This window comes from Manis pentadactyla, chromosome 2, assembly GCF_030020395.1.
Source record: "Manis pentadactyla isolate mManPen7 chromosome 2, mManPen7.hap1, whole genome shotgun sequence".
Classification (NCBI taxonomy): domain Eukaryota; kingdom Metazoa; phylum Chordata; class Mammalia; order Pholidota; family Manidae; genus Manis; species Manis pentadactyla.
The window spans coordinates 63,371,249-63,385,419 of record NC_080020.1 but is presented as its reverse complement, the minus strand read 5'-3'; the positions used below and the strand labels follow the sequence as shown (position 1 = coordinate 63,385,419).

Below are 14,171 nucleotides of genomic sequence, written 5' to 3'. Positions count from 1 at the left end.
GACAAAATAAAGAAATACAAGGAATCCAGATTGGTAAAGAAGAAGTTAAACTGTCACTATTTGCAGATGACATGATACTGTACATAAAAAACCCTAAAGACTCCACCCCAAAACTACTAGAACTGATATCGGAATACAGCAAAGTTGCAGGATACAAAATCAACACACAGAAATCTGTGGCTTTCCTATATACTAACAATGAACCAACAGAAAGAGAAATCAGGAAAACAACTCCATTCACAATTGCATCAAAAAAAATAAAATACCTAGGAATAAACCTAACCAAAGAAGTGAAAGACTTATACTCTGAAAACTACAAGTCACTCTTAAGAGAAATTAAAGGGGACACTAACAGATGGAAACTCATCCCATGCTCGTTTCTAGGAAGAATTAATATCGTCAAAATGGCCATCCTGCCCAAAGCAATATACAGATTTGGTGCAATCCCTATGAAACTACCAGCAACATTCTTCAATGAACTGGAACAAACAATTCAAAAATTCATATGGAAACACCAAAGACCCCGAATAGCCAAAGCAATCCTGAGAAAGAAGAATAAAGTAGGGGGGATCTCACTCCCCAACTTCAAGCTCTACTATAAAGCCATAGTAATCAAGACAATTTGGTACTGGCACAAGAGCAGAGCCACAGACCAATGGAACAGACTAGAGAATCCAGACATTAACCCAGACATATATGGTCAATTAATATTTGATAAAGGAGCCATGGACATACAATGGCGAAATGACAGTCTCTTCAACAGGTGGTGCTGGCAAAACTGGACAGCTACATGTAGGAGAATGAAACTGGACCATTGTCTAACCCCATATACAAAAGTAAACTCAAAATGGATCAAAGACCTGAATGTAAGCCATGAAACCATTAAACTCTTGGAAGAAAACATAGGCGAAAACCTCTTAGACATAAACATGAGTGACCTCTTCTTGAACATATCTCCCCGGGCAAGGAAAACAACAGCAAAAATGAGTAAGTGGGACTATATTAAGCTGAAAAGCTTCTGTACAGCAAAAGACACCATCAATAGAACAAGAAGGATCCCTACAGTATGGGAGAATATATTTGAAAATGACACATCCGATAAAGGCTTGACGTCCAGAATATATAAGGAGCTCTCACGCCTCAACAAACAAAAAACAAATAACCCAATTAAAAAATGGGCAGAGGAACTGAACAGACAGTTCTCCAAAAAAGAAATACAGATGGCCAACAGACACATGAAAAGATGCTCCACATCGCTAATTATCAGAGAAATGCAAATTAAAACTACAATGAGGTATCACCTCACACCAGTAAGGATGGCTGCCATCCAAAAGACAAACAACAACAAATGTTGGCGAGGCTGTGGAGAAAGGGGAACCCTCCTACACTGCTGGTGGGAATGTAAGTTAGTTCAACCATTGTGGAAAGCAGTATGGAGGTTCCTCAAAATGCTCAAAACAGACTTACCATTTGACCCAGGAATTCCACTCCTAGGAATTTACCCTAAGAACGCAGCAATCAAGTTTGAGAAAGACAGATGCACCCCTATGTTTATTGCAGCACTATTTACAATAGCCAAGAATTGGAAGCAACCTAAATGTCCATCAATAGATGAATGGATAAAGAAGATGTGGTACATATACACAATGGAATACTACTCAGCCATAAGAAAAGGGCAAATCCAACCATTTGCAGCAACATGGATGGAGCTGGAGGGTATTTTGCTCAGTGAAACAAGCCAAACAGAGAAAGAGAAATACCAAATGATTTCACTCATCTGTGGAATATAAGAACAAAGGAAAAACTGAAGGAACAAAACAGCAGCAGAATCACAGAACTCAAGAATGGACTAACAGGTACCAAAGGGAAAGGGACTGGGGAGGATGGGTGGGTAGGGAGGGATAAGGGGGGGAGAAGTAGGGGGGTATTAAGATTAGCATCCATAGCGGAGTGGGAGAAAGGGGAGGGCTGTACAACACAGAGAAGGCAAGTAGTGATTCTACAACATTTTGCTATGCTGATGGACAGTGACTGTAAAGGGGTTTATAGGGGAGACCTGGTATAGGGGAGAGCCTAGTAAACATAATATTCATCATGTAAGTGTAGATTAGTGATAGCAAAAAAAAAAAAAAAAAAAAAGGGCAGTTCCTGTGTGGTAACCTCCAACGAGTTCTACACAAGGGTATAAAGGGCATATAAAAGTGTAGGCAAAGGGTCTGTTTGTGTTTATACAGAGGATCAAAGCCTAATTGGGCTACCCCGAAAATGAACTAAGATACGATATGAAAAAGAACTTCCAACATTTGCACTCTGTGGAAGACTCATGCCAGAAGATGATCATCAAAAAACCCCAACAAAGATCCACGCACTGCTACAGCTGTAGATGCACTCATCCCACCAGTTCCTGGACTTGCCATGGGAATGAGGAAGGAGATATCTAAGCTGGCCTGTGCATACAGTGAAACAACAAAATTGGACTGGATCTATACTGTTGGAACTCAACCAAGAATTTGGAGAAGTGCAAATTGTAGCACTCCAAAGTCTTACAACTACAAACTATTTACTGTTAAAAGAACATATGGCATGTGAACAGTCCCCAGGAATGGGTTGTTTTAATTTGTCTGATTTCTCTCAGACTGTTCAAGTTCAGTTGGACAATATGCACCATATCATAGATAAGTTTTCACAAATGCCTAAGGTGCCTAACTGGTTTTCTTGGTTTCACTGCAGATGGCTGGTAATTACAGATATGCTTTGGTTATGTAACTATACTCCTATTATGTTAATGTGTGTGTGCAATTTAAGTAGTAGCTTAAAACCTATACATGCTGAAGTTACTCTACAAGAAGATATATCAAAGAAATAATCAATCTTCCCATGTTTTCTTCCACCTGCTACTTCTATAGCTTTTCTTCTTCCTTCCTAATTACAACCCTTAAATAGAATTCGTGCCTCATATCAAATTTACCGAGTACCATAACTCCTCCAAGTGGTAAAGATACCTCAAGACAAATGCTGGGCATAGAAGCCACAGGGCATAAATATGCAAAGAAGTAAAAAGCTAACCTTTTCAAACAATAAGGCTTCCCTCTCACTTACCAACTTCACATTTCCCTGTATGGCCCCGGAAGATGACTGGTTAGCCAGAGACGGGTAAGATTCCTCAAGGGAGGAACAACCTAAGACAGGCACAGTCGCAGGGGGGCCATCAGGTGAGAAATTGGGGATCAACAGAGGTGAGGCTTAGAACCTCACCCCCCCTGTTCTGAGAGAAATCTTCTGCATACGTGGATGTTTTGTTGCCCTGGTCTGGCTTGGATTAACACATAGTCTACGGGCACACACCTGATCATCTACATTTGCTCTCTTACAACACTAAACTATGTTTTCTACCTTTATCTTGTATCTGCCTACCACTTCAGCATTTTATTAAAAATAATAATAATAAAGAGAGAAATGTGGTATCCACATATAAATCAAGTATAAAAACCAAATGACTATTCATATTTGAACTGACTGTTTAGAGTTCATAATGCATAAGCAAAACCGAAAGTTTCTGTGATGACTGCCCTTGTACTGTTCACTATGTAACTTATTCATTATGTAAGAATTTGTTCTACATGTAAAAACTTGTTTGTTATGCCTCAGAAGATTGGAGACTGACAAAAATTAGGCTTGGGGTGGATTAATGATTGTGCATTGAGCATTGACTCCCCTATACAGAATTTTATTGTCGTTAACAACCATTTGATCAATAAATATGAGAGATGCCCTCACAAAAAAAAAAAAAAAAAAAAAGGACAGACTTCCAATGGTAAAATAAATTAGTAACCGGGATGTAATGTATAGCATAAGGAATATAGTCAAGATATTGTAACAGCATGGTAGGGTGATAGCTGGAACCTAGAATTATGTATATAAATGTTCTACCACTGTGTTGTACACTTGAAACTCATGTAATGTAATACTGTGTGTCAACTACCCTTCAATAAAAAATAATTATTTAAAAAAAAAAAAAAAATACAATGTAACTTAAGTTGTTCTCAAAAAAAAAAAAAAGAATTAATGATTTAAATTAACCTAATAAATATGCCATGAACCAATTTACAAAAGTCCACTTTTGGCAACAATTTTTCATAAGGAGAGAAATGTAAAACCATGAGGATTTTCCTGATGTGAAAAGCGTAAGTTGAAGAAAAAGACATACTCTTTATGCTTTTTCCTTTTGACTTCACTTGAGTCATCAGAATCTTCACTGCTCGAAGAATCCTGTAGAGAAAAACAATGTTAATGTTATTAATGATCAGAATTTAACCATGGTATCAAATTTTTGCTTGCCATACTTAACATTCATTTTGCTAATTAAGCATTAACTATAATGCCTCTATTTTTCATGCTGTTATATTTATACCATTAGCACAGAGTAATTATTAACATTTTTATTGCAAATTTATAACATAGCCAGTGATATTAGGTAAGTATCACAATGTCAGCATTTTTTATAAAACCTTAACATCTACCATCTCTGGAGACTATTGATTTGCCTAATATGGCCTCAAAAAGGAATCACAATTCGTAGGTCAAATTTTGATTAATACCTTCTTTTGTCATTAGACAATTAAAAAAAATTTTGTTATCATTAATCTATAATTACATGCAGAACATTATGTTTACTAGGCTCCCCCCTTCACCAAGTCCCCCACACAATCCCCATTACAGGCACTGTCCATCAGCGTAGTAAGATTCTGTAGAATCACTACTTGTCTTCTCTGTGTTGTACAGCCCTCCCCATGAGCCCCCCGACATTATACATGCTAATTGTAATGACCCTTTCTTTTTCCCTGCCCTTATCCCTCCCTTCCCACCCATCCTCCCCAGTCTCTTTCCCTTTGGTAACTGTTAGTCCATTCTTGGGTTCTGTGATTCTGCTGCTGTTTTGTTCCTTCAGTTTTTCTTTGTTCTTATACTCCACATATGAGTGAAATCATTTGGTACTTGTCTTTCTCTGCCTGGCTTATTTCACTGAGCATAATACCCTCTAGCTCCATCCATGCTGTTGCAAACGGTAGGATTTGTTTTCTTCTTATGGCTGAATAATATTCCATTGTGTATATGTACCACATCTTCTTTACCCATTCATCTACTGTATAGACACTTAGGTTGCTTCCATTTCTTGGCTATTGTAAATAGTGCTGCAATAAACATAGGGGTGCATCTATCTTTTTCAAACTGGGCTGCTGAATTCTTAGGGTAAATTCCTAGAAGTGGAATTCCTGGGTCAAATGGTATTTCTATTTTGAGCTTTTTGAGGAACCTTCATACTGCTTTCCACAATGGTTGAACTAATTTACATTCCCACCAGCAGTGTAGGAGGGTTCCCCTTTCTCCACAACCTTGCCAACATTTGTTGTTTGTCTTTTCAATGATGGCGAACCTTACTGGTGTGAGGTGATATCTCATTGTGGTTTTAATTTGCATTTCTCTGATAACTAGTGATGTGGAGCATCTTTTCATGTGTCTGCTGGCCATCTGAATTTCTTCTTTGGAGAACTGTCTGTTCAGCTACTCTGCCCATTTTTTAATCGGATTGTTTGCTTTTTGTTTGTTGAGGTGTGTGAGCTCTTTATATATTTTGGATGTCAACTCTTTATCGAATCTGTCATTTATTAATATATTCTCCCATACTGTAGGGTACCTTTTTGTTCTATTGATGGTGTCCTTTGCTGTACAGAAGCTTTTCAGCTTGATATAGACAATTTTTATATGGTTTTGACTGAATGCTTTGTGCAAACATATGTGCATGTGTGCTCACATGTACACATGACCTACGTTGTTTACAGCTGCAGCCTATTCTTTTAAAACTATGCTGAAAATTGTCATTAATATTCTATATAAATATGACTTAATAGTACTTAGTATTTCTTCATTTATGTGTGCAAACTTACATGGGTGTTTGTGTATATGTATTTCTACAGTATTCACATTTTGTTTAATTCGAGTTTTGCTGTGATGAGCAAATGCACACATATTAGCTTTCTTATACTAGCTTTCTTAATGAAAACTCACCTCTTCTGATCCACTATTTGATGAGGCCTGTTGCTGCTGTTTGAGCACTGCAGATCTCTGCACAGCCAGAATACTAGGGCTGGACTTCCAGAACTGTAATGGAAATGTGAACCAGTGAAGAATGAAGTTTGTGGAAGATTATTTTTGAAAAAAATCAATTTATTGAAAATCAGGTCCAACATTTTCACTGCCTCCAAATAAAAAATTAAGACTATTTTCCTTACTCATATGTAATACATACTATTAAAATAAAATGCTGAGCTTTAGTTGTATATAAAAAAAAAATCTATGGTGTGTTTTCACAAACAATATTAATATGTTCTTCAGTATTTATAGTATTATTTTCAAAACAAAGTAATAATATGCAACACCAGTGCTACTCAAAGTTTTGTCAACATTTTAAAATTGGTGTGACATGAAAATGAAAAACTTGAGCCAGAATGCAAATCAACTGTGTCAGTAAGTAGTTTTAAAAGTTCAGCTGATTTTTTTTTTCTGGTAGCAAGATTTTTTCCAAGGAAGTCGTATTGATTTATATTCTGGCTCAAGGATCTTAGTTACTTAGAGTACTAACAGGTACTCTAAGTAACACTACTGTATATGCTATTATGAGGTATAGAAAAGTTTTAGTAAATCCTATAGTATTTTTTTCAAATAGAATAGTCCTTAGCCTATTCTACCAAGTATCTTCAAGAAAGCAGAGTTCTATTAAATTCTCCTATTAACAGTAAATTACCTCATTTGAAGAACTTGAAAGTAGAGATCAGACACTGAAAATTAATAAAGACCTTACCAAGTCTTTACTTTTTATCCTTGAGACAGTGAATATTTATCAAACACAATGTCTGCCTTATGAGGATGAAGAAAAAATTTTGTGTGTTTATTTTGTACTTGCTGTTTTATAGCTGTACACTGCTTCTCTTCTAAGCCAATTAGTCCACAGACATTTAACTACAAGTTTGAGAATCACTGCAGGTAAATTTTAACATTAAAAATTAGTATTTTCTGAAAGCTAGATTAAGAATGCTATAAACCAGTCCTATAAATTTTCCCAAACTAATAGAAGAAATCTACCTTTCACTGAATATTTTATTTATTACCTCAGCTCCATCGACTTTCGGTGGTTTTGCTTGAACCTTGTTTTCTTGGGAAGTGTCTGACTCGGACTCTGATGGACTGCCCGATTCAGATGCAGAGTCAGAGTCACTGCTACCTGACTGGCTACTGCTTCCATCACTACTGCTTCCAGAACTTGAGCCAGAGCGAGAGCCTGAAGGTGACCCAGAATCATCATCTGATTGGCTACAATTAGAAAAGATTTCCAACAAAATTCATTAGAAATTTAATTCTTAAAAGTCAGAGAAAGCCCCAGATCATTAAAGCCTTGTTTATTTCATATTTCAACTTTCTATAGCCAAAGAAATAGAAAAAGGAATTAGATTTAGTACAGCTTTAGCTAAAGCATAAGTAATCAGACCACCATCTTCCTCCAAGATAAGGAGCAAAATCTACCAACTACAGAATCCTGGGCTAGAAACTTAGGAAGACAAGAAATTTAAGCCACAGTCCCCACCCTTAAATGACTGTTTAACTGTAGTAAATATAAAGCAGAAATTGTGTGAAGAAAAAAACAGATTAAATGTGTTGAAAATTCTCAGGTAACAGGCAGAAATTTATTTGAAGTTTCTACTTGTCTTCAAGTTTCTATGTTCTATCATTCTAGGGGAATGTAAATGATTCTAATTAAGCTATAATAAAATATAGTTTATTAAAAAATAAAATCAGTAATCACTTCTCTGAGAAAATCATTCAATCTGTCATAGTTCCCACAATAAATCTGAAATGAATTCTCACAACCCTTCTAACCTCTGTATAGATACATGTGAAACAATTAATAGTTCATTGAGAAACTACCTTTTCTTCCATTACAATTTTCAGTCAAGGTAGTCTAGAAACTGTCTGGACTCAACAGCTGACTGTATAAATCACTATTATTCCAAAGGCCTATGTTCACATGGCATATACATCTGAATTGTTGAAAACTAGGATATTAACTTTTTGATACATATGGTAGACCTAGCTGCTGATGTAATTGCATCTGGTTTTATGAAAAACAATAGGTAATGTAGTTTATGTATATTGTATACAGCAAAACTCAAGATTCATATCCTCTGCAGTAATTTTCAGAAATACCACAAGATGGAGGTATTACTCTAAGAAATAAACTATGATATTAAAATTAATACCTTTCTAAAATTTCTCCTTTCCTAGAGGAGGGAGTATTTCAAATGGAAACACATAAAAGTTTGCAAGACTTCTGATTCCAAAAGTTAAATATAAATGAAAATGCTTAAAACGGGAACAAGCATAAGTTTATTTTTTAAATCCAGGAATCTAGTGGAATAAAATGTTTTTCTACACAGAAATGATAAAAATCTGCCTTTTAAAGAATATGATATATCAAGATCATTTTTGCCACAATTTTAAACCTCTGGTCACATGGTTCTGAGGTCCAAAAACAGCATAATGCTTTTCAATTTAAAACAAAAAAAATTATCATATTTTATTTGGGTCCTAAGAGAAATTTCAGCAAAAACATTAGGAAAGGTACTTTTCCAGAAACGTAATTTTATATCTCCTTTAACCTACTAGGTATTTTCTTTCTTTCATTTATTCAATAAGCTTTACTTAGAATGTGTTAGGTACAGGGAAGACTGAGATGAGACAAAGTCCTTACCAATCAAGTAAAATACGCTTAAAGTGTTATTTTATTACCTAAATAAATAAAAAGATCTGGGATGAAGAGACAGTCATGTCCACCAATAAATATCATTTTGTGCTATGTTCAAGATTTTTGATCCAGGTATATGGTGAGCACAAAAATACACCTAAGTCTGGTATAGTCATAAAGTTGAACTAATTTTCTAGGAAAGGCAGAAGTGTATCACTTTAATTGCTTATAAACTTCTTGAGGGTACTGTCAATTTTTCCAGAGTAACTACCATACCATACACAGGTGGGTGCTCAACAAACACTTGAAAAGCAGATTGGGTGAATGAATGAATTTGGGAAGGGCATTCACGGGCTTATATTCTTAATTACCTCTTGTTCAGTTCCGAATGAATAGCTAGTCAAAATTCCTTCTAAATAAATCAAAATTCTAAGTGAATATGGGAATCTTTTTATGGCTACTCCTCCAACAAAATGCTGGGAGTACTGACTCCATTCTAAAGCCAAAATTAAGTACCCTTCTTCAGCACTTCCAAAACATCCTATATATACTACCACCTTGGCTATGAGCACACCATGTAATGATCACTATAGTTTTCTGTTTTCTTTTGATATTTGGTATTCTATCTTTGATGTTCTACCACGTATTTGTTCTTAGAGTGTTGGGATATTTACTTGTTACCCTTTGAGTGCCAAGCACTAAATAAGAGCACAATATATGTCTGCTGGGTGGATGTATACATAAACAAATCAGAAATGTATGAATATATATTCTTGTATAAATCCACAAATATAATTTGGCTATAAGAATATTTCTGAGCGCCAAATTTACTTAGATAGTAACTGATCTTTTCACTTATTTGGATAACAACCAATACCACTGATCTTTTTATATAACACTAAGTATCTGAACACCTAAAATCTGAACACCTAAGAGTTATCCTTGTTATGTTAAATCTCACTAACACAATAGTATTAAAGTGTAAGATATTAAAAACATTGAATTATTTTCCTCACCTTTCTCAATTTTTAAAAGAAAACCTACCACTATGTATATATAGATACTTTGTAAGATTATATTGTTTTCTTAGTGTATATTAAGTAGAAATACCACGTTCAAAGGATAAAACAGTTTAAAGTTCCTTTTCAAGTTTTTTATGCTTAATATCAAATATAAATGAGTAATATAATGAATTACCATGTATCTATCACCCAGCTTCACAATTATCAATTCATGCCAATCTTGTTTCAAATAAGTCAGCTTCCCATAGACAATCTCAGACATTTTAAATTTTCATCCCTAAATACTTAAGTACTCATGTGTAAAAAAATAAACCCATTATTTTTAAACACCCAGTGTTTTATTTAAACAATACCAGTACCATACCTTAAAAAAATCAGTTACTCCTCAGTATTATATGTGAAATTAAGTATTAAATATTACTGAATATCCAGGTCAGTTTACCTCTTCTTTAGTTGCATGATTACTTCTTTTAAACTGAATGAGAATCCAAACAAGGTTTATGCACTGTACTGAATCATATTTCTTAAGTCTCTCATTATTCTGAAAGTTTCCCCTCCCTTTTTTTTTCACACTGGAATTTATTTTGTGGAATAAATTAGGTGGTTTTCCTGCTTTCCAGATTTTGCTGACTGCACCCCTGCAGTATTACTCAACCTATTTTTCTGTCCCTTATTTATCTTATAAACTGTTAGATCTCCAGGCAAAGATTCAAGTTCAGTTTTTCTTGGCAAGAACATATTTTAAGAGTTACAGATTTCTGTCAGAAGAAACAGTATTTGGTGTCTCTTTTCATGTGAGGTTAAGTTTGATCTGTGGGTTCAGGCATTTTCAGCCTTATCCATAAGTTTTATACCTAATTTGTAAGCAGCCATTGAACATATGGCTCCATCAGCTCTTTATTCAGAAGCATTAAAGTGGTGACATTTATCATTCTTCATTTACCCATTATATTATTTCTTCACTAGTAGGTGGATTACGTTTATAAAGAAAAACCTTTCCCCCATCACATTTGCTAACCTTGAGGTACAGGTCATATAGGAAAAGCATTTTCATTTCCTTTCTTAATTTGTCAGTTTTCAAAATAAGTTAAATTGCTATCCTTTCAAAACAGACTGATACTTTAAGTCTTATTAACTCAAGGATTTGAAATTATTTGATGAGTTTTCATCCACTGCCAATATCACTGTTGATTCCCAAACTGTCCCATGTTTAGCCAATAGGAAATCCTTTAATTCTTCAGTCTTTCTGACAAGACCTCAAATAGTCTTTGATAGCTTCCTCACTTCCTGGGCTGACAAGATGAACTAGGCTTATCTTACATATTTCTTGCAGCAGAATGTAACTCATCAAATAGCCACGCTTCTTTTTAAACTGGAAATTAAATTGGATTCTCATTCAGCTTAGAAGAAGCAATCATGCAACTAAAGAAGAGTAGTATTAAGTGAGCCAGAACTACTGGATTGGTCACTGTTTTCAAGACTTTTAAAAATGAAATTAGCTAGGATATGTGTATTTTTAGAGACAATGTATTAAGAATTTATACTAGTTTTTACAATGCGAATTCCTAAGATTTTTATGTTGGTTTTATAACATCACTTGGTTATAAATGGCACTAATAAAATTACTCATTTGCTTTATCCTAGGATATATAAAACAGTTTCAAAAAAACCCAAAAAGCATTACTATTAATAATATGATTACTAAATGTTAAGATTTCTTTTCATCTCATTTTGTCCTTCAGGAATACCTCAGCAAATTATTGCTTTAAAGTCAACTGATTATTTATCTTATGGATACCAATTTGGTTTAATTAGGGTTATTTGCTTTTTCCCATTTTTAGGGACTGCTTTTTATTCATGATTTAATGTTGCTTTATTACTTCAATCCAACCTGAGAGCTACAAAGGTATAAAGTCCAGCTTCTGCCTTGTCTCCTCCACACTATGCCCTCTCTCCCACTATAGTTAGTTTTAAAGTTTTTATTTTCCTTTTTTTCAATAAATATAAGCAAATTATGAATGTTTATATATTCCCTTTCATAAATAATCATTAACATATCTCACTCATATAAATGATATATACACATATTATATCCAGAAGATCATTCCACTACATACATTCCCCTTTCCTTTATGCAACTGTATATACTCCAATTGTAGATATATCAAGGTTGCAATTTGACCCTCAAAGATAAATGCTTTGCTTGTAGTCCTTTGATATTACAAATAGTAATACATAAAATGGCCCTTTACATGTAATCTTTTTGAATTTATGGCAGTGTACCTTTTGATTTGCTATTTATCAACTATTGTAAACATATCCCCTTTGAAGTTTTAAATTACAATCACTTGGCAACCAAATTTTGATTTCTAACTATTATTCCACACTTAATAAACTAGGAGTCCTTTGAGAAATGGCAGATTATCTAGGACAGGGACAGAAAGGATACAAAATGAACCTAAATAATCTTGCAGTGCCAAATGTAAAATGCTTTCAAAATAAGGGTGGTGGTGGTGGGGGGGGGGGTGCCATGTCAAAAAGACAGGGAAAAAGAGACATGGGAGCCAACCTGAAAGGGCTTCCAATGGCCAAATCTGACTGGAACATCACAACAGACAGTAAAGGATTATCACCTAGTAAGTAAAACAGGAATCCTCAGGTCCATGCTGATGGTAGTTTAGTAGACAGGCAGACAGACAAGACAAGACAGGAGGAGCATCGATAAAGCTCTGAATGCCAACTGGTAAATGTGGACAAGGTGGTAGTGTTAGAAAATTACCATTTGTAATCATCACAGAAAATATTGTTTCGGGTAAGAATCATAAAAAGCTGCTAAATCTAGGGTGAGTGTTTAATAAGATCTGCAAAGTCTGAAAGTTTCTCATAAATTGCTTATTTGCTATATTGGGCAAATTACAAACTACAGTGGAAAAACCAGACACCACCTTGTCCTCATGATCAAAACTAATCGTACCAATAGGGATAGAAAGACAATATGAGCCGCCAAATATACCTTTAAGAGAGACATATTGTCACTTTTTTACAAAGAACTCTGGGCAGGGATAGAGTAGGAGATGCATAACATGGATCTAATCGTAACTCAACATAGGTCAAACCCAAATTGAGTAATACATTCTATAAAATAACTAGCCTTTAGCCTTCAAAATGTAATGTTATGTAAGACACAGAAAGAGGAACTGTTCTAGATTAAAGGAGATCAAAGAGATGTTAACAGCCAAATGTAATAAGCGATCTTAGAGTGGATCCTGTATTGAAAGATAACTGGAATGACTGACCAAACTAGAATACAGACTAAAGTTAAAGTATTACATCAACATAAATTTTCCTGAATTGAATAACTAAACAGGGCTTACATTAAGGAATACCTTTGTTCTTAGAAAATATAAAGTATTAATATATAAAGCAGCATGATTTTTGCAACCTTCTCTCAAATAATTCAGGTAAAATATGTTATGTATGACATATATGTCATGTATATAACTATACATATAAAGAGAGAATATGAGGCAAAAAGTTAAAAAGGAAATGAGGCAAAATTATCTAAAGAAGTTTCTGGTACTATTCTTACAACTTTTACACAATTTGAAATTAATTCAAAAATAAAAATATTAATAAACAAAAAAATTTATTTCCAATACTACAAAGCTTTTACCATTAATATTCAATACGGTGAAATCTTGTTTGCAGGTAGTAAAAGGTTCAAAGATGAGGATATTTAAAAGCTGCATGAGTCAAATGAATATGAAACAGGCAAATAAGGAAACATTCAATGGTATGAAAAATAAAAGTATTGCAGTCTGTCAATAAAATGGCCAAACTAGCAGACAGAAATATAAGAACTGAATATATCTTTTCCTTGACAGATATGAGAAGGTCAAAATATTAAGGAAAGGAAATTAAAGAACAACTGTATATAATAGCTGCCTCAGAAACTGCTAGCTGCCTAACTCAGCATGTCTTCTTTTCCTTAGCAACAGAAATCCCAATTGTTAGGGTCATCTAGAATAAAACAGTGTATAGCATAATCTCTCTGCAGCTAAGTGTAGCTTTTAGTGTAAGTTCTGACAAATGAGACATAAACAGAAATGTGGGTTGCACTTCCCAGAATGCTGTTCTATGGGGGCTGACTCAGCTAGGAAGTACTCCTTTTTTTTGGTCCTTCAGATTTGCCTTCAAAGTTCACAGCTTACAGGAGGAAAAAGGGAAAAAGCTCAAAAATCTATGTCTGTTCAAGTTCTTTTACTGTAGAGACTAATATTCTTTTCTAGTATTCTCAAGGTTATTATAAGTCAATATTCTTAGTAATGTGAATGAACAGAAAAAAATTAATA

The 14,171-nt window shown here is 34.5% G+C and overlaps 1 protein-coding gene across 5 annotated transcripts in view; it reads right to left on the bottom strand.

Annotated features, from left to right (window-relative positions):
• The window catches only part of CHD1 (chromodomain helicase DNA binding protein 1), an 82,152-nt gene that overhangs the window by 46,025 nt on the left and 21,956 nt on the right, over positions 1–14,171 (bottom strand). For all 5 annotated transcript variants that reach the window (XM_036925771.2, XM_036925773.2, XM_036925772.2 and 2 more), the window contains exons 3-5: positions 7,167–7,368; positions 6,067–6,159; positions 4,208–4,269 (exon numbers count right to left, since the gene is read on the bottom strand). In XM_036925771.2, coding sequence (XP_036781666.2) covers positions 4,208–4,269; positions 6,067–6,159; positions 7,167–7,368 — 357 coding nt within the window. The remainder of the gene's footprint in view (positions 1–4,207; positions 4,270–6,066; positions 6,160–7,166; positions 7,369–14,171) is intronic.